General features: G+C 59.1%; 1 protein-coding gene across 1 annotated transcript in view; it reads right to left on the bottom strand.

Annotated features, from left to right (window-relative positions):
* DPP6 (dipeptidyl peptidase like 6) overlaps positions 1–25,239 on the bottom strand; it is a 214,313-nt gene that overhangs the window by 41,333 nt on the left and 147,741 nt on the right. The window contains exons 8-11 of the mRNA XM_015587682.1: positions 17,168–17,332; positions 15,553–15,650; positions 1,741–1,864; positions 111–149 (exon numbers count right to left, since the gene is read on the bottom strand). Of these exons, the coding sequence (XP_015443168.1) occupies positions 111–149; positions 1,741–1,864; positions 15,553–15,650; positions 17,168–17,332 (426 nt within the window). The remainder of the gene's footprint in view (positions 1–110; positions 150–1,740; positions 1,865–15,552; positions 15,651–17,167; positions 17,333–25,239) is intronic.

Here is a 25,239-nt window from a genome sequence, read left to right on the forward strand (position 1 = left end):
AGTGGAGGTGGGCCCCCCAGCATGTGTCTGCGGGGTTCCCTCAGGGCGTGTGGTGGATGCGGGGTTGGGGGGCCGGGGCAGTGGAGGTGGGGGGCGCACGGGACCCTTACCTGCCGGTGGAGCCAGGCGTCACTTTCGTCCTCGTGTTTCTGAAAGGAAATATGAGCACTGGAGAGCGAGCTACGGGCAAGCCGCACACCCGTGGCCAGCAGTGCGGACACCATTAGCCTTCCGTGCTCGTCACTCTGCTGTCTCGTGCTGTGACTCAGGGCCAAACCCCAGGGCCCCAGAACGGGAAGCGTTGCTCACTCTCTTGGCACCAAGGACAAACCACGGCACAGAGGAATCCTTTGGGAGGTGGGGCACTTTTATGATTTGGTGGCCGTGCCTGACCGGGCACGTGCCTGTCTAAGGCAGACCGCAGGTGCTACACCGTCTTAGATTCGTGTGTGTGTGCACGTGTGTGTACACGTGTGTGTATGTGCACACGTGTGAACTTTCCGGTTCACGACTCTGAGTAAACCAAAATATTGAGGAGTTTAAAAAATATGTTCGAACAGCAGATCTCACAGAGCCGTGTAGAGCGATGCGTAAGAGGTGTGGCCAGTCACACGATGACCACGTCCCAGGGCGCCGTGGGCCTGTCCCTGGTGCTGGCCTGGCCTCTGGATGCCCCAGGGCAGTGCCGGTGCTGGAGCATCTGCTGCTGCCACTCGCGGCGTGAGGGGCCCGGCTAAGCGAATCACGAGCGATGCCCGCGCTCGGCTGCGTGTCCGTTCTCTCCTCCCGTCCCCTCAGGTAAGCCCGTCGGAGAACCCCGGAAACTGCTCTAAATCAGACACAACCCGGGCAAGTCGCCGACCCCGCAGATGGTGACAGTCTGAGTACCAGACCCCGCCACCCACCGTGACACCACCCTGAGGCGGCACAGTGACAGCAGCTGCTTAGGGCCTCCCCAGCCACAGCAAAGCCGACTTGCAAGCCTCTCTCCCCAGGCGGGAAATAAAAATGTAGGGTCAAAAAATAGTTTCTGAAAGACCCACCTGAATGTATTAATCGACTTTGATTTCTTTTTACCCAACACCAGGCGATGCGCCTGTCAGGGGTGGAGACGTGGGGACGCTCGGGCCTGCGGGGTGGTGGCCGGGAGCCCGCGGGTCCTCACCTCGCCGTGCGCTCTGCCTGGCCCGTCAGTAATTGTTGCCCGCTCCGTGCCCCCTCCGTGCGTTCTTTTCCTTCCTCCCCCGCCTCCCCCTCCTCTACTGCCGGGGCCCTCGGAGCAGGGCTGACCTGGCCAGTGACTTTCAGAGACGGGCCGACCCGTCCAGGGGGCCGACCGGCTGTGGGGCGGGTGGAGGACAGAGCCGCTCACGCGGGCAAGCCGGGGGTGTGGGCTGCACCCCAGGACCGGGGGCCTCAGGCCAGCCCCTCACCCTCTGTGAGCGCCAACTGGACAATGAGGAGAAGGCTCGTTGGGAAGTAGCAGTGGGCATGGGTGACCGGGCGTGACACACCTGTGACCCGCCCAGCACCTGCTGGGAGGCCCAGAGCTGAACGTCCTGTGGCTGCACTAAAGTTTCCCACCAGGTGGCGCCAAAGCAGAGACGTGGACGCAGGTGGCTGCCTGGAGCAGCACGGGACAAAGCTGAGTGTCAGCAGGGACCGAGCCCGAAGGCGGGAGGACGGCCCGATACCGCCCCCGGGGCTCCCTGCCATGGGGTCCCCCTCCCAACCCCGTACCTTGGTGCAGACGCCGGTGGTGGCGTCACAGAGGGTGAGGATGGACACGTTCTGCGCCCGGCTCAGCCAGTTCACGGCGACCTTGGTGCTGGTGGCCCACTTCACCATGGTGATGTAGTACTCCCTGAAAACACACACACACACACATACTCACGCATGCACAAGGCGAGCAGCTGTGCAGGCCCGCGGGCCACAGGCGGGCACGGCCCAGCCCCGGGCCCGGGGCCTGTGGCCGGGCGGATCTCGGTGGACACAGGGCTGCTCAGGAACACGCACTGGTCACGAACTCGCTGGGGACCGTGTCCCTAACACGTGCCGGAATCAGCCACCCAGCCATGTTCCTTCCGAGCAGCTCCCTCAGGAGCTGCGTGTGAATGGGGTGTGGCCTGGCACACAGCTGTCCCTCTGACTCAGTCCTCCTGTCACCGCCTGGGGCGAAGGCGCAGTCACGTGCGGGGGCAATGAGGGGGTCCCGTGAGGGCCGGCCACACCGAGGAGGGCCGGCCACACCGAGGAGGGGGGAAAGTAGGAGGAGTGAACGCCCCGGACGTCCCCTAGCGAACTCCACAGCCCGAGTGCGAACTCGGTTTGACAGCCAGGTGTCCCACGCCTGCTTTTCATCCTCACCTGAAGGGACCACAGTGTGGGCCTGCCCTAAACTTAGCACGAGGGCGTCTGGTAATTCACGCAACTACCCAGAACCTTGCAAAAATGGGCATTTTAGCAGAAAAAGTACATTGAAGAAGAAGGAAATGTCAGGAAAATAAGTGCACAGAGTACATTGAAGAAGAAGAAGGAAATGTCAGGAAAATAAGTGCACAGGAATATCCTCAGATGAATTCGAAGAAAGTTCCAGAGGCAGCTCCATCGCCCGCCCCTCCTGTGTCTGTAACGAGATCTGTTGCTGAGGATGGTCGCTTTGTGGCCTCACAAGGTCCTTTGTCCCTGAGGACGGCAGGATACTCACCAGACACTTCCTAGCAAGCTGAGAAGGGACCTTAGCACATCCAGCGACAACGTTCAACAGAAAGGCCTAAATAACCAGGCGCTTTGAACTAAGCTTTGGTTATTACCCCGAAAACGAACAGGGCCGTTACCCGTTTTTCCTAACTTCGCATAAGCCGGGAGCGCGTGGCGAACAGGGCGGCGAAGGCCTCTGACCCCGGCCATCGGCTCCCACGTGGCCGGGAGGGCAGGCCGGGAGGGCAGGCCGGCCCACGGCTCTTGGCAGCCTGGGCGAATCTACCGAGGACGTGGGTGGTGAGTCATCCAGGCGTAACCAGCGCCTGCGATTTCCGGCCTTCTCCGTTTCTGCAACCTTTGAAACACGTCTCACGTCATCTGCTCGGCCAGCCTGCGGGCCCCGGGGCATCTGGACGTGTGCGTGTACAGCACCTGCTTTGTCACCCGCCCTCTCGCGGCCCCCACTCTGACTGGTCACATGTCCTTTCGGCAATGTCCTCTGGGTCCCGCTTTGCTGCCTGTTCGCCGCCCGAAGGCTCCGAGACATTCGTAAAGATGCGGCGTGATCATCTGCCTGAATACGTGGAGGCACGAAAACGCACATGCGGCTTTAGTCCTTAGAAGTCACTCAAGGTCTGTGCCCACCCCTTGCTTCACATGTAAGACCGTTTATTTTAATTATGCCATAAATGGCCTGTGGGTCCGTGCGGACAGAAGTGGATGACAGACCAAGAGCTCGAAGGCTGTGGGATGGACATGAGCTCATTCCTGTCTCCTTGGGCCATGAGTGAGACCTGCCTGATGCCGACGTTCATGACAAGGGCGTGGCGTGTGAGGTCCTGGTGACAAGCCACACTCACTCTACCAGCAACTATATATCACTGAGACGAAGCCAAGGAAGAAAATGTCAGGTCTCTGGGAGTGACAGTTTTTCCCACGGCCTCTGCACTGCACGGATGCCCTATTTTTGTTTCTTTCACTGAACACGGCCATTCGTCCTGTGCCTCTTCCTAGGTTCCACGTCGTCCTTCGGCGTACACGATCGTCACGGAAGCCAAACGCGGAAGAGAAAATCATTCTGACTCTTGTTAAAATGCGAAGGCGGATGGACCTCAGCACTGTTGCCGTCGGCGTGGAGACCACCGCCCGGCCAGGCAGAGGGGGCAGCGGGCTCAGCTCAGGACGCAGGGAGGAAAGCCGCCATCAAGGGACGCGATAATATAACATAAAAGCTGCTTCGGGTCAATATGTCCTCGCCTTACAAACACGTAGTCACTCTTACGAAGATTTAAAAACAAAAGGCGGCACACGTGACAAATGAAACGGAAAGATAAGTTTTAAGAAAACAAACACAAATATGCTCTGTTTCTGGAACCAGAGATGAACCGTGGTAAAGTATGCAAAGTGACCATCGGTTTGGGAAGCACCGAGTCGACCGCGTTTAAGCCGCACGAGGGCAGAGCGCCCGGCACAGGGCTTCGCGCACGGTTCGCACCTCAGGTCCATCGATGAAAGGGGTTTAATTTTAAGAGAAGGAGCGATGAGTTTCTTTTCTGAGAGGAAGGCGTCCGATGAAACGATTCTAAAGCTCACATACAGGAAGAAACGGGCTCAAATCGCCAAGATGGTTTAAAAAAGTCTAATCCCAATGAGGCGTTTATACCAAAGGTTGCTGACGACGTAGTTTAGCTACAGCCGTTTTACGGAATGATCAGTAGATTTATGAGTGGATGTACAGCCTTAAACCACAACGCTTTACATAGCAACTGTTTTTATAATAATTTAATATTTAATACGAGTGTCATCGCAAACCGGTGGGGGAAGGAAGACTTCTACAATAAATGGTGCTGGGGAAATGGCTTCGTTATTAAAAAACAGACAAGCAAGCAAAGAACAAGTGTGCATGTCTGAAAATAAAAAGGGAAAATTTATCAGAATGCTCGCAAGTGGTTATTATTTTCCGTGAAGCAGAGATTACTTTTTAAATCAAAAGATTATTAAGAATAAGATGGAGGTTTCTAATTTAAGCGGGTGGGTTTATCACATTTGTTTGTTATGTCTTCACTCTCCAGAAACCTAATCGCGATGGTATTAAAGGAATGAAGTAGGAATACGTCCCCACTGACGTGGATGATGAGGAAGGGACATTTCCGGAGGACGGGGGCGCGTGTGCTTGGGGACGCGGCCGCCTCACACCGCCTGCAGAAGTGAAGCCCGCAGGGCATTCTGGGGACTTGGAGGTCCGGGCACCACGGAGCGCCCGTGTCGAGGCCGAGGACTGGCTGAACGGGAGTACCATCTGGGGGCCTCTGAAGGAGACGGGCGATAAAGGAGAGGGGGCATTTAGATACGTCATTTCAAAACTCCAAAGACCCTTCAGGAGGAAAGAGAAACACACGACCCGCAGGGATCAGACGAAGGTCGACTTTGACGGGGACCACACTGAGCACTGGAGGCCGGGGGGCCGTGCCCCCCAAATGCGAGGGACGCTGGTCTTCGAACTGCCATTCCACACGCAGCTAACGTTTTCAACAAAGTTGAGAAAAAGACATTTTTAGGTACTGAAGAACTCAGAGAGGTGATGCCCCACAGGGTCCTTCCTTAGGGAGGCACCTGGAGGATGGCGTGAGGCCTAGAACACAGCGGCTCTGGCTGGGGACAGCAGTGACACGCGTCCCTGGGTGGCACTGGCGCAGATGTGGTGAAGGCCGACTCCTCCGGACCACGCCAGGGCAGCAGAGGACACTCAGAGAGACAGACCCGGGGACGAGGGCGATCCGACAGAATCCCCGACAGACTTTGAAAAAGTAGAAATAGAAACGAGAGCATGATGAAACCAAACAGTCCAAGTGAAAACTAAAAACAACGTAAAACTCCAGGAAAAACAGGAAGCTGAATGGAAAGGAGACACGGTCACCGAGCTTAGTGCCACCGCGAAGGGCAGCGACTCGCGAGGCCGTCGATGCCGTTTACGGATGTTCATCTTTTAGGGTCGGCCTGTAGGTAAGTGAGGGTGATTCAATTACGGTTCCAGGACGGAACACGAATGCCATCAACCTTGATGACACGAGAGTGACAAACAAAGCACGGAAGTTTGTAGGGAAGAGATGGGGGAGGGGCCTGTAGGAAAGGGCAGGGTTGGTATTTCTACCTCACACGTTGGGGAGTCGCGAGTTCTTGTCTGCAGTTAATGCAGAAGACACCCCCAGACCTGCGCCCCCCGAGAGCCGCGCTCATCCTTCACCCCTTCCCACACCTACGACCTGTGCCGGGCACCTCGCACCGCCGTGCGTGCCCAGCCCTTCCCGACGAGTCCCAGCTGCCAGGGCTGGGGGTTCCCCCTCGGGGCGTGTCTCACCTGTCACAGCCCAGTGCCGGGGCTGGGAACCTGTGGAAGTGATCTACAGGACACCCAGGACTTGAATGATCTGGTCTCGCAAGGGGAGACGGGGTACGGACCGGGGGTCTGGGGGGCAGCGACGTGATGAGAGGCGGCCACGCACCTGGGCGTCTGACGCCCCAGCAAAGAATGAATCGGCGTAGCCGATGAACAGGCGTGGCTGCAGGCCGTGTGCCCAGGGAGAGTCCGGTGGCCTCTCCCGTGGAGCCCGCTGGTGTCGGTGCCGGTGGTCAACCCCGTGACCGCTCTACTCAGGAGGGGGCACAGACGGGATGGCAGCCTGTTTCCACGGTCCCGTGTCGCCGGCCGGGGTTTGGGGCGACTAGGCAGCGTGGACTGCCTGCCGTCAAGCTCGCTCCGAGACGTGGGGGCGCCCAGGGAACGGCGGCAGCCCGGCGGTGACCACACTGGGCGTCTGTGGCACAGCCCGCCAAGGCCCCTGTCACTGGAGGAGGAGGGTGGCAGGAGAAACAGGCTTTAATCATCAAAGGCACTGGTCCCCAAAGTGTGGAGCCCGGACCAGCGGCACCTGGCCAGTGTTGGAAATGCAGATCCTCAGGCCTCGCCCCAGACCCACTGAATCCCAGACTCGGGGGGTGGGGCCGAGAACCTCAGGTGACCAGAGATGCACAGGTGGGAGGCTCGCTGATCTAAGTGAGGCACGTGACTCGTGAGCGCGTGGAATGCACGACAGCAAGTGCCCAGGGCCACCCAGACCCAGGTCGCCTACCTACGTCTGCCTCATCTCTGCCCTTGCGAAGCGGATGAGGTGCTTTAGAAGAAAGAGAAATTTGGTTGCAGCCAAAGGAAGGGGGAAAGTAGGATTCGAAGCAGAATAACTTAAGAAGCTGGCATGAGGCTGGGCTTTGAAAGACACGAGGGGCGATCCTGAGTCGAGATGGGGTGAGATACTGAAGCTTTTTGACAATCACAGGAAACAGATAATCGTACTTTGAGAATGGCCGAAATCGCACGTTAGAAAGAACGTGATCCCAAAACGTGAACAGGATGCAAAGACTCCTGGAGCGAACGATACTAATTTTCTCTTTATTCTAAAGCGCTTCATCTGCCCACAAATACGTATATTCATTCAAAGCGCATTTAGTCCGGGCTTAGCGTGTGGTGAACACAGTGCCAGGTGCTGGCAGCTCAGGGAGCCAAACCTGTCGTGGGGGGGGCTCGCAGTTGGAGGGGAGACAGACTAATCCCCCCAAACTTCAGCCCCGGTGAGGATAGCTCTACGAGAAGGCAGCAAGGTGGTGGTGGTGGTGGGGGCCAGAAAAGCACAGCCCGGCTAGGAAATCCGATACCCCCCTCCACCCCCCCAAATCCGCAGCCACAGGTGCCTCCCGCTCAGAAGACAGTCATTCTTAGCAGTGCATGAATTTTTTATCAGTCCATTTGTTCGCCATAAAATATTAAGGGAGCATTGTCTCTCTCGCAGGGATTAATGGGCCATGTCACTTCCTGGTATTCCGAATCCCGGCAAGGGCTCTGACAGCTGTGTGACAACAAAGGGCAAGGGGACAAAGGCCAGCCACCCAGTGGAATGAAGAGCCTGCAATTAACTCCGGAATTTTCCAGTATTGTTTACTCCATGGATCAAGCTAGAGCAAGAAAGAAAGTACTTTGAGAGAAAAATTTCTAAAAAAAGTCCTATTCTTTAATAGAAGGCATTGTCTACCGCACTAAAATGACACCTAATGCCCGAGCCCCCTCCGTATGACAAAATGTATGGCCCCTTATCTGAGCATGGCCTCAGGGCAGTCACACGGTTGCGTGAAACTGTCTGCTGGCAGATTGCGCTTTGCAAATTCAAAAATAATGTGACTTTAAGGCAAATTACGACTGGATGTATAGTTCCATAATGTCACTTTTAACGTCGGAACAGGCCACGTTCCCTTTTCCTTCTGTCTCGGGTGTTGGCTCCCATGCAGGGCCAGCTGTCAGGCCGAGGGAGAAGGAAGCGAGACGGGTGTCACCGTAGGGCTCGTGGAGTCCTTGTGCAACAGTCTGTGTGCTTCGAACGCGAAGGAATCCACCGAGTAAGACAGGTGGAGGCCAGTCTCTCGTCGCCTTCTCTAACCTACGTTTTCACACGCTCAGCACCCACCCATCCACGTGTTTATGAGTCTGTCTGTCCATCCATCCACCCACCCTCCCTCCGTCCATCCATCCATCCACCATCCATCCATCCACCATCCATCCATCCATCCATCCATCGAACCACCCACCCACCATCCATCCATCCATCCGTCCATCCACCCACCCACCATCCATCCATCCATCCGTCCATCCACCCACCCACCATCCATCCATCCATCCGTCCATCCACCCACCCACCATCCATCCATCCATCCGTCCATCCACCCACCCACCATCCATCCATCCATCCGTCCATCCACCCACCCACCATCCATCCATCCATCCGTCCATCCACCCACCCACCATCCATCCATCCATCCGTCCATCCACCCACCCACCATCCATCCATCCATCCGTCCATCCACCCACCCACCATCCATCCATCCATCCGTCCATCCACCCACCCACCATCCATCCATCCATCCGTCCATCCACCCACCCACCATCCATCCATCCATCCGTCCATCCACCCACCCACCATCCATCCATCCATCCGTCCATCCACCCACCCACCATCCATCCATCCATCCGTCCATCCACCCACCCACCATCCATCCATCCATCCGTCCATCCACCCACCCACCATCCATCCATCCATCCGTCCATCCACCCACCCACCATCCATCCATCCATCCGTCCATCCACCCACCCACCATCCATCCATCCATCCGTCCATCCACCCACCCACCATCCATCCATCCATCCGTCCATCCACCCACCCACCATCCATCCATCCATCCGTCCATCCACCCACCCACCATCCATCCATCCATCCGTCCATCCACCCACCCACCATCCATCCATCCATCCGTCCATCCACCCACCCACCATCCATCCATCCATCCGTCCATCCACCCACCCACCATCCATCCATCCATCCATCCATCCATCCATCCATCCATCACCCACATACCTGACCCATCCACTCAGTATGGATTAAGCACCTCCCGGTGTCACTTGAGGATGTGCTGGCTGTCTCCCATGTGCCCCTGCAGGTCCCCTGCACCTTCCCACCCCGCTGTGTGTGTTGTGGGGAGGGGAGGGCCCACCTGCACAGGTGGCATCAGGGGGCCATGGCTGCCCCATGGGAGTACCCCTAGGGGACCCAACAGTAGGACCATACAGTCCTTCCTTCAATCCAAGTTCCTAGCCCTTCCTGGGGGCTGCCCCATGTGGCTCTCCATCCCTAGGGTCCAGTTATTGCCCATCCCCTCGCCCCCTGGGCCGGAACAGGCTCCTAGCACCGCACATTCCTGGTGGGTCTCTGCCCTTCGCCTGTGCTCGGCAAACTCGGTGAACCCTAATTTCTGGCCTTGGTTCTCACGCCTGCTCCTCAGCTCCCACCACCCTCACCCTCGCCCTGTCCTGGGGATGGGACAGTCACCTCATCCTACACCTCTGCCGTTCCCCCATTTCAGATTACACCATGTGGTCCCCAGTCTCGAGGTAAGCTGCCCACGCTCTTCATCAAGCTTCTGTTGGCCTCCTCCTGAGCTCTGCCGGCCCCCAGCCTGATCATGCACCCCCAAAGCAGAATGTGCCCCCTTGCAGCTTCTCCTGGGAGCCAGCCGGGGTGCAGTGGGGCACGTTCCTGTCTCCGCCACTGGCTGCTGCCCTTCTGGTCCAGCTTCCCCACCAGAGTCCGCTCATCTCTGCCTGCCGCCTTCTCCGCCCCATGAGAGAAAAGCTGGTTTCTGCTTGGTTTTGAGACGCTCGCAGATTTCCGAGATGGGTATGTCCTCCCAGAGCAACAGTCTTTCTTTCTAATTAAAGTCTCTTCTTATCAAAGTCCATTTTTTTTTTTGTTTTGGTCAAACCTCAGTATGTTGGTCCCGAGGAATAACTTCAGTGGTCAATTTTTGAGGCAGCACGTGGGCCTTGGCCCCTCAAATGACCCCCGGGGGCTGGCCACCTTCCCCACGTGGAGAGACTCCTGGGAGTGCTCTTCACAGACTCGGAAATCCGCCGAGGAGGAGCCGACGGCTCGGATGAATGGCACTCCGGCAGAGCACAGGCGGAGACCGAAGAATCGAGAGAGGGCGTTTGCGATTCAGCTCACGAGACGCAGGGACACAGCTGCTCTCTGCCTCGTACCCTAATCCCGGGGTGAGGGGGGAAGAGATTTATCCAAGAGCCCAGGAGAAGAAGCAGAAATAGTTCAGTCCCCAGGAAACACACCAGGCCTAAGCGCGCAGGAAGCAGCATCGTGTTTCTCACCAGCGTCCTCTAGGGGGCGGCGGTGTCCCATACCTCCTCCGGTCCCTGTCTGCGGCACTGAGCAGGTGGTCTGGCACAGGGTGGGTACTCGGAATCCTTGTGTCGATGACGGTACAAGTGAGCACAGCTGGGTAGGTGGGGAGGGGTCTGATCGCCGAGGCCCTGAGAGCGCGTGGGGGACAGAGCAGACACAGGCGGTGCACCAGGGGACACCGGATCTGGAACCCATGGATCAGCTGCGACTCTGTGCAGGTCCCCTGCCTTCCGTGGGCCTCCCTCTCCTCCTCCGTGAGTCGAGAAGGAAGTGCAAGGACGATAAGGGACACGGTCCGAGACCCCCTGCAGCCCGGCCCCAGAAGCAGGGAGCCGTTAAGAGGGGAGCAGGAGACCGATGCGCCGCGGCCGGGAGCCGTGACCCCTGTTTGTGCTCGGCTCGACGCGCACCCAGCACTTTACAAACACGAAGGCTGCACATTCTGCCACATCCCACTCTCTTGCAGATGCCATCAAATCCATGTACCGCGTTCGCTAGCTGTTGGTCCGTGGGGAGCTGTACCTGTCACTCAGGCCCTCTGAGTCTCCTGTTAACCAGCTCACTCAGCTTTGCGACGTGGCCTTGAAAACCCTTGTCCAGTGTGTCGCTGACACCTTCAAATGTCAGCACCGATTTCCTGGCTGAAGGAGCTTGGTGGCCGACAGAGGCGTCGTGCTGATGGGCGGGGCCGGCAGAGTCACGTTCCGCTTTTCCGCTGCCTCCCGCTCTGCCTGAGCCCGACAGCTCACGCTTCCTCGCGTATCCGCTCACGGTGTCTTCAGAACAATCTGGCTGCCCTTTCCGATGCGGGCCACGGCAACATCGAACACGCTCCCTTCACCGGGCACCTATTCACCCGACTGCCCAGACTCAGACCTCCAGGCCCCCGGAGCACGGGACAGTTTTGGCCGAAGGATGCACAGAAACCTGGGGTGTACAGGAATCCTGTGCCTCACCTCTTCCGTGCCCCCGTGAAATAAAGACCTGTCATTTCTCCAGCCTGGAGCTGCAGTCCCCTTGAATGGCTTCTGGACCTAGAGGGTAACGAAGACCACACCTGATCTGATAGACACGGACGCTGTCTGGTTGAGCCCACCCCCTTGACCTGCTCCCTGCGATGAACTCATTTGAATTTTTAGGTACCCAGGTCGTTACTTTGGCGTGTGAGGTAGAACCAGAGGTAGGGCGGGCCAGCTCTGAGGTGGACAGAGGGCACTGATGCACTTGAAGTTCATACCCAGAACACTTTCAAGGGAATTCGAAAGTCACGTTCAGATATGAGACAAATATCTTCCCAGAGTCAACATAAAGACAAACGACTTAATTAGAGATGTTAGTAGGGTGACAGATTCGGGGATGGAGGTGGAGGTGGCATTTGAATAAGTCTGAGCAAGAGCAAACCCACAAATAGAGCGACGTGGCCGTTCCCCAGGTTGGCAGATCACGAACCGAGCGGATCGGGACCCTTGGTGCTGGAGAGCGAAACGGAACAGCCACAGTAAAGAAAAATGAGAGCGAGAGGCCTCGGGAGGGTTCGGGGAGGCGGAGCCCGTCCCCTGGGCCCGGCCCATCAGGGACACAGGTGCCAGGTGTCTTTCTTGGACACTGTCGTCCGGTCTCAGGCTCTGGGGCCAGGCCGTCAGGAGATCGCACGCGGCGGCAACGGTTACCGCACCCGTCCGCGGGGGCATCTGGAGAATAAACACACGTCAGCGCGGGTGACGCGGCTTCAACAAGACCCGCGGGTGTCAGCTACGTCTTCACTCGGCGCCCAGCGCCGTCACTCTGGGGAGGCCCGAGGAACCCGGCGGAAGGAGCCGTGTTTGTCCCATCAGGCTGCCGGGTTCTAGGTGGCGTCGCAGGCCCCAGGACGGAGGCGCACGAGGCTGTCCCCGCGTTCCGCCCGCAGACACGCCGCACCCTGGAGAGGCGCAGGGTGACCCTTCTCAGCTGGACCAGCCATCGCTGCGCTGCCCTCCGCCCGGTGTCACTGGGGTCACCGTTCTCAGTCACCTTTAACGTGAACGCTTCCAAGAAAGGGGCTGGGCCACTTTACACGAGCTTCTCACGGGTGTCCTTCCCCCAGAGGCGCTGCATTTGATGGCACCTAAGGGACCCGGCGCTCAGGCTGTGGCTGTGTGTGGGGGGAGGGTTCCAGGCAGGGGAGCCCTGCGCGACGCCCCTAAAAAGGGCAAGCCCAGCAGAGGTTGGGGAGGGACAAGCGAGAACGCCGCCAGCAGGCGTCCAGGACTTTGGGCCACTGTCAGAAGCTTGCCTGATGTTCCCGGAGAAACGGGAAGCCACGGGAGGTTCTGAGCAGAGGGAGCGTGTGATCTGACCTAGTTTAGAGGTGACTCTGGGGTGCTCGGTGTGGGATCCGTTTAGAGACTGTCGGAAAATCTGTCTGAAACTGGCAGAGAGGCGAATGAGGTTGCCGGATGTTCTTCCAGTGCGGAGCGGGGCTTGGCTTTGCACTGACCGGCCACCTCTGCTCGGGTGGCCGTCACCTGTGTCTTTTGTCTGGCGGATCAGATATTTTCAAAGGTCACAACTGAGGGCTGTCGGATGGACCTGTGAGCCAGCAAACTTACCCACACGGTTCTCTGTCAGACCGTCCCTGTGCCCCTAGCTTCTCGAATGCCCTTTGGGCTGCTCGTAACCCCTCATCGTTCCCTTGCTGGGGGTGAGTGACGCATGCTCACCCGCTTTCCCTGAGAACCGCGGCTGGACCAGTCGAAGTGGGGAGGGTGTGAGCCAGACGTGAACAGGCCGGGGCCGGGGGCAGTCCCTACAGGTGGCGCTGACGGCCGTGAGCGGGCCGACCCGGGAGCCAGCCCTGTGCTCTGTGCATTAGCTCATTGAATTTGCACAACCACCCGCGAGAGCGAACGCTTTCGCGAATCATCATCATCCCCGGTTTGTGGAGGAAGAAACAGAAGTGAGACCAGGACTGGAACTAGGATTTGGACCCAGGCAGCTGGCTCGAGAATCTTCCCTCTAAACCGGCGGCTCTCCATCTGGGGACACTGGACGATGGCCGGAGACATTTGTTATTGTCACGACTCGGGGGTGGGGGGTGGGAGGGTACCACTGGCGTCCGATGTGTGGAGGCCAGGGGTGCTGCCACACACTGTGCCAGGCACGGGACACCCCCCAGCAAAGAACCATTAGGTCCCGGACACTGTTCCAGAGCACGATGCCATCGCCCCGCAGGCCAGGCCAGGCTCCTCCCCCGCCGCCCACACCCGCGGTCACTCGTGTGCCCGTCACGATTTGTTCACGGTCCGACCCCCTGCATCGCGACCTCCACGCTTCATTCACCGCTAAATTCTCAGCCCAGTGGTTGGAGAATGATAAATGCCCAACACACAGCCACTCACGGTCAGTCCACGATTTCCGACATACCTGTGCTCACCTTCGAAAAATCTCGAGGGCACGTGACAGAGAAGGGGTGTGACCAGGTGGGACCCTTGCCTGTTACAGATCTCTGTGGCCGAGGACGAGAGTCACTGCCTTTAGCTTAGGGAATGAGAATGAACGGAACCTGCAGCCAGAACCTGAACCGGGCTCTGGCAGAGGCTAATTTCTCACTGTCCTTGAAGCTAATCGAGCCTGCGGAAAAAGCACCACCAAATTGACTAAACGAGATTTTCAATTAACTCAAACAGATGGCTTAAATTTTCCAGGTGACTTTCCATATTAATTCAGTGAGTTTGCTGGACCAGGCCCCAGGAGGCCTGGCAGGGATGGGGGCCGAGGGAAAACAGTGAAATCTGTGGATCGTCACGAGAGAAGACAGAGCAATAATCGGAACGTTTCTTTTATCCCGGAAAAAACATCACCAGCCAAATCGATTTGATTCTCCCTGACTCACACACAGAGGGCCCGCTCCCCAAGGCGGGGCCGTAGGCGCATCGAGGGGAGGCTGGCTGCCGGGGGAGAGGGTCAGCCCAGGGGGACAGAGAGAGGCAGTGGGGAGCCCTTCGGAGAACACTGGTCTGCTCAGCCGACGACCTTACACACCTCACGTTTCACTGAAGGAGGATCGAGAAAACCCCAGTGGAATTCGACCGAGGCCTCGGGGTCCCGGGATGTGGGCGGGTGGTCTGGCCACGGAAGCCACCACAGGAGGAGGCCACGGCGTGCACAGCAGACCCGCAGACACGAGCCCCCACACACCCAGCCCCGAGCTGGGCCTGCCGAGGAGCCGTGGGGGCTGGGGCCACAGCCCCTGGCCTTCCAGAAACTTCCGGAAGCTACTAACGTGGAGGTTTTTGTCGCTGAAGTGTAACAGCCCAGCTGGGGTTATGGCCGCGCGCCGAGTCCCAGGGGGACTCGTTCTGGGCCCCCCGGACAGGTTACGGGGGGTCTGTAAACGAGCAGCCCCCCCCGCCGCCGTGCCAGCCCAAGTCCCCCTTGTTCGCCCGAGTCTCCCACCAGCATTCTTGACAGACAGGTCTAACGACGGCACGAGGGGGCTCTGGAAGTTAATCACCCCCAGGCTGATGAACTCTGGGACAAAACGAAACCGATATTCAGACCACTTCGCTTTGATAGATCCTGCTGCTCGGCTGTTTTGATTAAAAAAAAAAAAAAATCCACCTAAACCAGAGGCTGCGCGCCCGTCGGGATGTTCCCCCCGAGACGCGGCTGTGGACTAAGCCCCTGGGAGCTCCGGCTTACGAAACGGGGCTCGCGCCTCAGTCCCTGGAGCCAGCGGGGCACAGCCACGCTCCAAAGTCCCGCTCCAAACTGGCGGCCCTGGCGGGAAGTGACCCGTATCTCCCGGGGCCGACTGCACGGGCATCCGCGGGTCAGAGCAGCGCCCCGCACTGGGCTCCCGGCAAGGTGGGAGCGGGTAACGCGGGGTGACTGGGGTTCCCGTAAAAACCGACCTGGGACTTACCGCGGTGGGGGTAACCGTGCAGGAAACGCACCTCTTTCTCTGATGTTTAAATTAGCGCTAACTCACACCCGCGCCCGCGGAGACGCGCGTGGACGCCCGTCTGATTATCGCTACGTCCGGCGTCGCGGAGGGAGGGAGGGAGCGAACCTCATGCGCGGGTCGTCCGGCGGCGTCATCTCCAGATCGTGGGTGGGCCCGTTCAAGCCGATGACGTGCAGGGAAATGCTGGGGTTTTCGCAGCCAGCCTGCGGGGCGCAAAGGGTCAGAGATGTGAGGGACGAGCGAGCCACCTGCCGTCACACGACTGTGGGTGTCGCTGACGCTTCCTTGAGCTCCGCCCACGACGGGGCGGCACGTGGGCCCACCAGCTCACGCCTCTGGTTCGGGGTGAAGGGCGTCTGAACTCTGCTGGCCAGGGTATGGTGACTGTCCGTTAAAACACGAGACACGAAATCCCGAGCCACCGAGTTCCATAATTCCAGAAGACTCCGAGCTCCCATCCCAGAGCCCATTGTTGGGGACGCAGTAAGAGGGTTGGCCAGGGAGACCGTCCCCTCCCTGGGGGTCAGACGAAGGTCAAATGCCACCGGTGAAGAGTGTGTGTGTGTGTGCGTGTGTGTGTGTGTGTGTGCGCGCGCGCGTGCACGTGTGGTGGGCACGTGGAGAGGCTGAAAGGCTGGGTGTCGCCCAGGCCCTGTGCCTGACTGTGCTTCCAGCCACAGCCCTGGGCCCTCCCCATAGTGCAGACTTAGTGACAAGCAGAGGCAGGAGAGTCTGTCAGAAGGCAAACCCATATCCCGCGTTAACACCTGGACACTCTCAAAACAAGAAACGGCTGAGGCCCAGGCCGCGGCCTCGGAGGGGGCACATGCCCCCATGCTAGGACCTCATGGATGCCAGCCACGCCCACAGAGGAGCTGCAGAAAACGGGCTGTCACACCAGGACCTGCAGCTCGCAGGCGGAAGCCCCAGGCCCTGGCAGGATGCAAAGTGCAGGGGCCTCTGGGCGGTGATCAGGGCTGGCGGTCGTGAGGGTGGGGCCGTGGCGTGGACCCTCGGAGAAGGCGGCTGTCTGCAACTCGGAAGACGGTTCACCCCAGAACCCACCAGGCCAGCACCGCGAGGGTGACCTCCTGCCCTAGACCCACGAGAGTCAGTGTGTGCTGCTCAGGCCCCCCGGACTGTGAGGTTTGTTCTGGGGTGTCAGGTGTCCCCTGACCTGGGCTCTGGGACCTTGGCCAGCCTCTCTCCTGCTACACACTGCTGGCCAGAGCATTTCTGGCATACAGGGCACGTGGCTTCAGCCAGAATTTGGTCGGGGAGCAATCAGACACGCTACCGGCCAGAATGTGGCCGAGCATGAAGCAGCCCGGCCCAGACCCAGGGCCCGGGGACAGGCAGACCCCTCTGGCCTCTCAGAGGCCAAACTCTAACAAGGGACTAAGAGAAGAGAGTGTCTCAAAGTGGGCAGTGTGACTTTTTGTCACCACAGAGTCACAAGTGGCGAGAGTGTATTTATTTGGGTTCAGGTGGGGGTCAAACAAAAGCTGAACGGCAGTTCAGTTATTTAAAATAAAGTAACCTGCCAGCAAGGGGAACTCGCCCAGACAGACAGGAGTTCCGTGCAGGGCAGCGGGAGGGAACCGGCCCTGCCCCGTGGACCGCACTGGTCCCAACACGTCCGAGTGTCACCGCCACGCTGGGCGGGCCGGGCAGGATGGCGTCGGGATGGTGTGGCGTGTCGCCATGGCTGCCCGCCTACCTTGGGGTAGTGGTAGGGCTTCGCCGTGGGGTAGGCGGCGCCCGTGTAGGCCGGGAGCTCCATGACGGGCACGCGGGAGTCGTTGATGGTGGCGTAGGCGAGCCTCGTGCCGTCGGGGGACCACCAGTGTGCGATGTGCGTCTTCAGGATCTCCTCTGAAGGCAAACAGAGACATGTGAACACAGCAGGAGTGGGGTCCAGCCACCCGTGGCACGGCCCTGAGCCGCCAGGACGTCAGCGACTCCCCTGGGGACCCTGATCTGCAGCCTTTGACGAGGCCCCTCTGGGCCCTGTCTGCCCTTGTTCCACGGGGCTCAGGGAGTGCCCAGTGCTGACCGCCCAGGCCAGCCCAGCAGAATCCCTCGATCGAGGCCCCGCCAGAGAGGATGGCTGCCTGGCAAACATTTTTTGGACACAAATTTGAGCATTATGAACCTAACAAGTGCTTTTTGAGTTGAATTATTATTGTACTGCTGAGGGTTGTTATTTTAAGGTGATTCCAACAACAGAACCAGAGGAAAGCGATCCACACTGTAGCAAGGCACATCCAGGCCGCGGTGACGGAGCAGGCGGCGTTGGAGGCGGGGCCCAGGAACCCCGGGGCCGGCATGAGGGGACGCCGGAGGGTTCATGCGTGCTGGGCGCGTGCCGCGTGTGCGCTGTGCGTCAGGCCTACTGTGTGTGCTGTTGACACACTGTGTGTCAGATCTACTGTGTGCATGCTGTGTGTGTACTATGTGTATACTACATGTTCATGCCTACTGTGTGTGCTGTTGGCACACTGTGTGTCAGGCCTACTGTGTGTGCTGTTGACACACTGTGTGTCAGGCCTACTGTGTGTGCTGTGTGTATGCCAACGGATGCCTACACATGCAGACTGCCTAGGCACCCGAGCCACACACAGTCGAGCAGGAGAAGGTGCTCAAGGCCCAGGTTGCCCCTGGCTCTTAAAGGACAGACGCAATGTCACCGTGTGGTGGGGAGACGAAGTGGCCTGTCTTTGACAGAGCCTCGGGTCCCACCAGGGACACCTGTTGTTCCACCCCGGCCACCCTGCAGTGTCTTAGCTAATGGAGCTAAGGACGGGCTCTGTAGGACCCGAGATCTATTCCAGGAAGAACAATTCTACTGACTGTTTCTAACAAGCCGAAAGAAGGCGCTTCCCACGTGTCACAGTCAGGGCTGGGGACCGGAGGCCCCGTCTCGGTGCCAGCCAGCTCTCGGGTCGAGTGGTTCCCCGGTCTGTACGTACAGTACACGGATTCCCTCTAGATCTGGTTTTGAAATAACGATCCACATCGTTCCCTGATCACATAACGCGAGTCCACGCTACTGGCCGTCATCGGGAGCGTGCCGCACCCCAGCCGCACGCGCCTGTCATGACCGAAGGCAAGTGAGGACCCGAGACCATGTCCGGAAAACAAAACGAGAGCCTACAACACGACGGAGGGCAGCGCGGCTTAGCACGAAGCCCAGGGGTGACGGCCTGCGGGGGAAGGGACCACGGAGAGGCAGGCGAGGCGGCCAGGCGGGGAGGGGCGGGCGGCGGCCGTCAGCGGGGACCAGGGAGCCGCGGACAGAGCTGGGGGCTCAAGGCCTCGGCGGTGAGGGTCCTGCTGCCGCCGGCCGTGAAGCCCTTCCACAGCCAAGCCGGGGGCTGGCGGCGCCAGGGGGCTTCTGCCGTTCTTCCTCCTGGGCAGGTGGTGGCAGATTCCTGGGTCTGGGGAGGCTGACCGATGCACGGTTTGTCCCCGTCCCACGCTTCCCCACCTCAGCTCTGAGCGGGAGGACCCCGAAGTGCTTGAGACCTGTGACAGCAATGCCAGGGGTCTGCCCTTCTTCCTAAACGACTCCTCCTCATCCTCCAAGGACGTTCCTCCAGGCCTGCCAGCGGCCCGCAGAGGGCCCGGCAGTGGGACATGGGTTTGCTGCTGCACTCGGACACCTGACAGGACAGTCTCATCTGCCACGAAGCCCTCGGTGCAATGACCGTCCACCTCCGCTCCCTGGACACAGCAGGTACGAAGCTCAGCTGCGCATGGCACGTGCGACGAAAGAGCCCGAATCCTGGCCACCAGCCCCGCTTCTGCAGTCCTCAGAGGCCCTGGACGAGTCCCCCTCTGTCCACCGAGGGGCCACCACCAACATCCCCTCCACCTCGAGCGTTCTGGGGTCCTATGGCACCCGACGAGTCGATTCTGGAGCTTTTCCAGGGCTGACAGAAACACAAAGGTCTGCTAAGGGAAGGAGAGAAGATGAAGGGAGAGGGCCGGCTCGCAAGGGCTTGTAATTTTCCAGCGTCCTCAGCGCCAGCAAAGTGCCTTTCAGGGGCCAGTGTGGGACGAGGTGACTCAGAAGTGACTTCATACAGAACCACCTGATCCGTCCGGATGGGATGGTGAGTAATAGACTCCAGCAGATGGTCTGCTGGAAAAAATAGGCACCATTTGCAATGCAATTTGCGGGCGCGTCTGCTCAGTCACTCCTGCGTGGCCGGGCGGGGCGGGGCGGGAGGGAGCCACCGGGGCCGAGTGCAGCCCCTGGGAGTGTGAGGATTTCTGGGGACGGAGGGGGAAGGAAGCGGAGGCCACCTGAGACCAGCGGTGGGGACACAGGCCAGTTCACAGCCGGCCCAGGAAGCCCCCGCAGGAGAACGGCCGGCTGCAGCAGAGGCTCGCGAACGAAGCAGTGCTGGGCGGAAATGGGTGACACCGTGGTGACACCATGGCCCCTGCAGGGACAGCTCAAGCGGGTCTTCTCTTTGAACCCAGCGCAGTCCCTGAGAGGACAGCAGTGACCCATCGTCCCCCTGGTGCAAAGTCCCGCCTCCTTCGCTGTCCGATCCCCGGCGTGCTTGGCTGGGGGGCCGGGCAAGGCGGGGCTCGGCTCGCTCGTCATTCACGCCCACCTTCGCGTCTGTCTCGTTTCGAGACTCGCCCTCAGACCAGAAGGAAACGCCACAGCTCGCGTCTGGCCGGCCCAGGACGAGGGAGGGGCAATCCGGGGTTGCTGGCGAAAGTCGGCTCCTTTCCATTCCAGCCCCGCGGCAAGGTGACATTCTGCCACGTAAGAGACATTCTGCCGTGACAAAGGCCGGCGCACAGGACCAGGTGGCTTCCGCCAACGCTCCCCGCCCGCCCCCGAATACGTTGTTCTCGGCACTTTCTTCCCTGGGTTAGCTGCTCGTTAGAGATAATTAAGTAGGAGCAACTCAGGCAAAGGGACCAGGTGGACACAATCTCAACGTTTTTGCATTAATTACGAGTCTGCCTATTCTGCAAACGCTTCCTGCAAGGTCTCGGCTTAACGAGGCAGACGCCTTAAATGCCGTGACCCAAAGGCAGGTTAGGAATGAACTGCAGGAAAAACATCCTATACCACCGACTAAATTAACTGCGTGAACCCTCGCGTTGGAACAGAATGAGAAACTTGCCTTTCCGAGCGAGTTGGAACTTGTGGACACTGTCTTCCCTCCGCCCACCCCGTCCGATCTGGGGGCCACGTGAGAATCAGTCGGACAAGGAACACGCATCTGGGGACATTCGCGAGTCGTGGCCGCCTCTCCCTTGACGAGGCTGGAAGTTTCGTCTACGTGGCTTAAAAGCATAGTAGGCTCTGGCTGAATTTCCTTATTTCTTGTCATCACACCATGAAGAAGCCAACTCCACAATTAGGGGTGCGATTCGCTCGTGCCAAATGAAGTCGGGGCGTGTCCAGGGGCACGAAGTCCCCTTGGGCTCTTGGTGACAAAGGCCAGTCCAGCAGAGAAGAGGGGTCTTCACGCTTTCCAGACCCTCTGGCAGGCACAGGAGACGGGGGCCCCCAGCGCCCTCCCCAGCTGTCGCCAGGCGGTGCCAGGGCATTCTCAGGAGGGCCGTGGTGTGGCGTCTGCCTTTGGCACGGGCGCCGGGCCCCGCTCTGGGCGGACCCGTCAGTACCTGCTGGGTTCGGGGGGAGGGCGCAGGCCCCTTTTCAGCAAAGGCTCTACAGGCGGCTTCGGTGCACCTTCTGGTTAAGTGTGACCCATCAGTCCCCGGGAGCAGCCGCCGAGCCAGACGTACATGTGGCCAGCGAATCAGGGGTTTGAGGGACGGTCTCACAGCCCCGGGAGGCGTGGGCAGTGGGTGTGTCGCCGTCCATTTTTGAAAGCGTCTGCAAAGTTGACCTTCCTTCTGCACCCAGACAGACACCCCACTCAAGTCCCCATCGCGGTCCTTTTTATAAGTAGACGTGGCCAGCGAGGGCAGCGGCCAGGAAGGCGGGGCCGACCCGAGCACACGGCGCGGGACGCTCAGGGCGCCTCGCGGGGGCATCCCCGTGTGGGAGCACGTGGCCGTGGCGAGCACGTGGCCGCCAGCCGGGCCCGTCCCGCCGCAGCGTGCCCGCGGAACGCCAGCGCGTGTGTCACCAAGCTCCCCGTAACCCTCCAAGCACCACGCGGGGAGAGGCCATCGCTGCCTTGGTTTTCCTCCCTTAAGGGAATCAGAGGGAGGAACTGAGGAAATTTGCACGGATCACAGGGTGAGTCCGTGAGAGGCGCCGATGCACGATGCACGATGCACGGAACACGGGAGCCTTTCATCTCCGCTTTCCGTCCGTACCCTGCCCCGCCTTCCTCTCTCCAGCCTCCAGCCTGGGGCCGGCCTGTGACTTCAGATGACAAGTTCAAGCCACGGGGAGAAGCGGCCTGGCCAGGGGGACCTCCGACGACACCAAACCCTCCCGTCCAGTGCCGTCCCCCGCGAGGCCAGCTGCTCAGCGTCGGGCAGCCCTGATCGCTCGCTGTTTGTGCCCTGGCACCGACCAAACGTTCTGCATTCGGCTCCTAAAACGTGTCCAATTTAAAAAAAAAAGAGAGAGAGAGAAAAGTCTGCCGTCATCCTGCGACTTCGATATTAGCTTAATCATCTAGACGGAGATGGGTTTAGAGTCTTAGGAGAAACGCATCATCGACCCTACGATGATTTTTCATTCCCTTAGACAGCCGAGTTTTCTCCCCGGGGTTTCGCCAAAGCCGATCGCCCTGCGAATACGCACGGGAAAGTTAGACGTGATTGCGATTCCGAAATCGGAGTTTTAGCTGGACGGCGACCTAAGCACGGCCTGGGCTGCCTTGCGGGGGGCGTTGATGCGGTTTCCTCGGGAAGGGCTGTGTCATGTGCCCTGTTGGAAGTTAGACTCTTTCACCGCAAAGCAAAACGTTAGCCTTGACGTCATACGTCACATTTCCCTGACACATGGGCTTCGGCTTCAAAATTACATGACGGTAATATTTCCCTCCTGTGTGCATCCCAGAAAAGCTCACTGTAATACGAATTTTTAATAGAAAACCCTACAAGAGCCAGAATCACCCTAATCAATCTGAGCTATTCTACGTAATTATTTCTTAACATTGGTGAAAACATATTTTAAAAATACTGGTCATTCAAAGTAATGTGTATCAGACAGGAAATTCGGCCTCGATTTTTTTTGAGAGGAAGGTTAATGAATGTAAACTGGAAAATAATGTGTATCAGACAGGAAATTAGGCCTTGATTTTTCTTTTTTTGAGAGGAAGGTTAATGAATGTAAACTGTACGCAGAACAGTTTCTATACCCAGCTGCTGCAAGTTATTAATTTTCCTTTGTCCTACTGTTCAAGAGTCCGTCGGCCTTTCCACTGTGCAGACATGTCCTGACTAAGGGTAGCTGCTCTGGGATAGTCACCCACCAGAGCCAGGAGGCGAGGCCAGAATACTCCTGTGTCACCCCCAGTGACGTGACGACACGGTGTCGGCCACAGATTTTCTCATCCTCAGCCCTTTCCCTGGTTCTTCTGTGAGTCCCTGGCTTAGGACAGGCTTATGTCAGGTCCCAGCTTACAGGGGCTCGAATCCAACCGTGCAGTGAGCGGCAGAAACTAGAACTGTGCCCTGGCGATATCTCGAGAGATGGAAACTTGGGGAAAATGTGTGAAGAATTAGCTCTCGAATGAAGGGATTAACAGTTGCTTGGTTCTCTAGCTCGCGTGTTTCTCCAGCCATGAATCAGGCGACATCATCCCGCCAGAGGCGTCTACCGTGTGTTGGGGACGTGCATTATAGGATGAGAGGAAGTGCCGCTGTGCATTATAAACTTAGGGAAGGCAGGCCCAGACCCTACGGCACCTTCGTTCCCCACAGGGACGCCGGCTGCGGGCAGAGTCAACGCACGGTGCATCCTAGATGAGGCGCGGACACGCCACGTCCCCCGGGAGGCTCGGCGCCCCGTCGGGATGCGGCCTGTGGGCCCTGGATGAGGCCCACACCTCCCCTCTCATGTCCCTCCCTGCCGTCCACTGTCACGGGGCTGTGCGTGTCGGGCACCGTGTCACCGACCGATACCGGGCGGGGACCAGCCATTCATTCCTGAGTTAGTGAGCGCCGAGTGGGGTGCTGGCAGGGCTTGGGGTACCTTCCTTAGGGGGCAGATGCTGTCACAGGCAAGTCACATCTCTCGTCTCCATGTGGAGACACAGGCACAGGGGTTTGGGGGGCCCCCTAATGGCGGGTGAGCATTAACCTCTAGTGGGAAACGTGTGATGGGGAGATCAGACTCCGGGAGATCAGACTCAGCCCGATCAGGCTGAGCCCGACGCCTCAGAGAAAGCTGATCTGGAACCTTCCGGGAGGCCTGTGGCACAGCAAGCTCCTGGCAGGGCACCCCGCCCCCGCTGGAGAATCTATTTTTTAAACCTAACACTTGGCGGGCGTGGTGCCTTCACAGTAATCTGCTTTTTCTTTTAATAAAACAAGTGCCAGATGCAATTATTCCCACAAAAAGAACGGGGTGCCGGATGGACGTTTTCTGACGAGAGCTGGAAGGTCAACTCCGCTGGGGCGCAGCCAAGTCCCTGGGCAGTTCCTGGGTTCAGGGGTCCGCTTCCCATTGAATGGACAAGCCTGGGCCTTGCCGGACACGCTGTGGACGGGGACGGCTGACTCGCCAGCCCGACCCCAGAGGGAGCAGGGCCCCTGGGCTTGGGGATGTGCTCAGGGGCTCCAAACACAAGCTCGTGCACCCGGGGACACCAGCCGCGTGTCTGACCCGCAGCCGGTGCAGGAACCCCTCCAGGACGACCCGACGCGTGGCAGTGGCCTCCGAGGACAGCCGGGAGCTGGGTCGGAACCTGGGCCCCAGCTGCTGGAATCTCCCAGCCCCTGGTCCAGAGGCACAGACCCAGCGACAGGCGAGCGGTGGCCTGGGCAGCCTGCGCCGCGGCGGTGCCCACCTGCGTCTTCCCGGGGGCGGCGCTTAGCAAGGAGCAAAGTTACAGCGAAAACGAAAACGCAGATTTTACAGAAAGAAAGGAGGGGGCAGAAAGGGAGAACAGGCTGCTTCCGTCAGAGCAGACGGTCTCAGCGGGCGGCAGGAGAAGGCACGTCTGTGTCCCCTGATGAACCTCTTCCCAGCACCCCAAGGTCCCTGCGTGTGTGTGTGTGTGTGTGTGTGTGTGTGTGTGTGTGAGGGGGAGGTGGCCCTGTGCAGTGCCCCTCGCCCACGGGTTACAGCTGGGGACCTTGGCTCCAGCCCCCCGACTGGGTGAACGTGAGCACAGGCAAACATTTCGTCGCAAAGTCACCTGGCGTGAACGCGGACTCCACGTCGCGCTGTGCGGCTGAGGCCCTGATACTTAAACAGGAAACCGCGAGCGACAGGGGGTTGGCGCTGCCTGGCCCGTCCTGGTGCTGGTGGCCGGACGGGGAGCAGAAACCGGGGCCCGAGCAGGCGGACCGGCAGAGCCGAGGCTGGACTCGGTGTCCGAGTCTCCGGTGGAACCGGTTCGGTGCAGACGCACGCGGAGCTGGCCTGTCCCCCGCGGCCCATGGCGGCCCGCCTTCCATAGATGGCACTCACCGAACCCCAACGCCGGGGTGAGTGGTCCAGTGTCCCAAAGTGACTTAAGCAGGCAGGAAGACGGGAAGCAAGTGTCACTCCCAAGGGCCACGACAAAAAGACGGCGACGTGTCTGTCTCAATCTCGTAATTTAAAAGCCTTAAAAATACGACCACCGAACACCACCTATTATTCACTGAAATCTCTCAGGATTGGGA

This window comes from Pteropus alecto, unplaced genomic scaffold (assembly GCF_000325575.1).
Source record: "Pteropus alecto unplaced genomic scaffold, ASM32557v1 scaffold320, whole genome shotgun sequence".
Taxonomy (NCBI): domain Eukaryota; kingdom Metazoa; phylum Chordata; class Mammalia; order Chiroptera; family Pteropodidae; genus Pteropus; species Pteropus alecto.